This window comes from Monoraphidium neglectum, assembly GCF_000611645.1.
Source record: "Monoraphidium neglectum strain SAG 48.87 unplaced genomic scaffold scaffold04209, whole genome shotgun sequence".
In the NCBI taxonomy this organism is placed as follows: Eukaryota; Viridiplantae; Chlorophyta; class Chlorophyceae; order Sphaeropleales; family Selenastraceae; genus Monoraphidium; species Monoraphidium neglectum.
Genome location: NW_014009420.1, coordinates 4,707 through 5,318, shown reverse-complemented (window position 1 = coordinate 5,318; position 612 = coordinate 4,707). Strand labels below are relative to the sequence as shown.

At 76.6% G+C, this 612-nt stretch overlaps 1 protein-coding gene across 1 annotated transcript in view; it reads left to right on the top strand.

The window, feature by feature from the left end:
* Positions 1-62: 62 nt before the first annotated feature.
* The window catches only part of MNEG_14029 (hypothetical protein), a gene marked incomplete at both ends in the record, with an annotated part of 1,579 nt that continues 1,029 nt past the window's right edge, over positions 63-612 (top strand). The window contains one exon of the mRNA XM_014037499.1: positions 63-414. Within this exon, the coding sequence (XP_013892953.1) occupies positions 63-414 (352 nt within the window). The remainder of the gene's footprint in view (positions 415-612) is intronic.

Genomic DNA, 612 nt, shown 5'->3' with positions numbered 1-612 from the left:
GCGCCGAGGCGCGCGCGTCCGACCGCGCGCGATCTCAGATTATCGGGGAGCTGATCTGCGCCATGATCGAGGCCGACGCCGGCGCCCCCTCCCCTCGGGCCGCCGCCAAGCACCTCTTATCCGCGGCCCCCGGCGGCAGGCGGGCGCCCGCGGCCACGCCTAACAGCAGCGGTGTCGATGGCAGCGGCACGGGCGAGCGCGCGTGGGACCCGTATGCCCCTGTGGCGGGGATGGAGCTGTGGCTGCCGCTGCGCTTCGAGCAGCAGCCCGCGGCGGCCGCGCGCGTCGGCGCGGCGCTCGAGATATTCGGCTTTCTCAGGGAGCGAGGGGTGGCCGTGCGCGACGACGCGGCGCTGGCGGCGGCGCTGCAGGCGCTCAGGCTCTGCCGCCACGGAGAGGACGCGCGCGCGTCAGGTGGGCGCGCCCCGCACACACGCCCCGGGCTGGCGCTGCCGCGCGCGCGCTGCTGCTCGGCCGTCAGCGTCGCCGCCTCGCGCGGGGCGCGGCTGGCACGAGCCCACCCCCTTCTGGCACGGTGGCGCCTGCCGCCGGGCAAACCACTCGCCACTCGTTGTGACCCCCATCCCGCCCACTCAAACAACACCTCCGCCG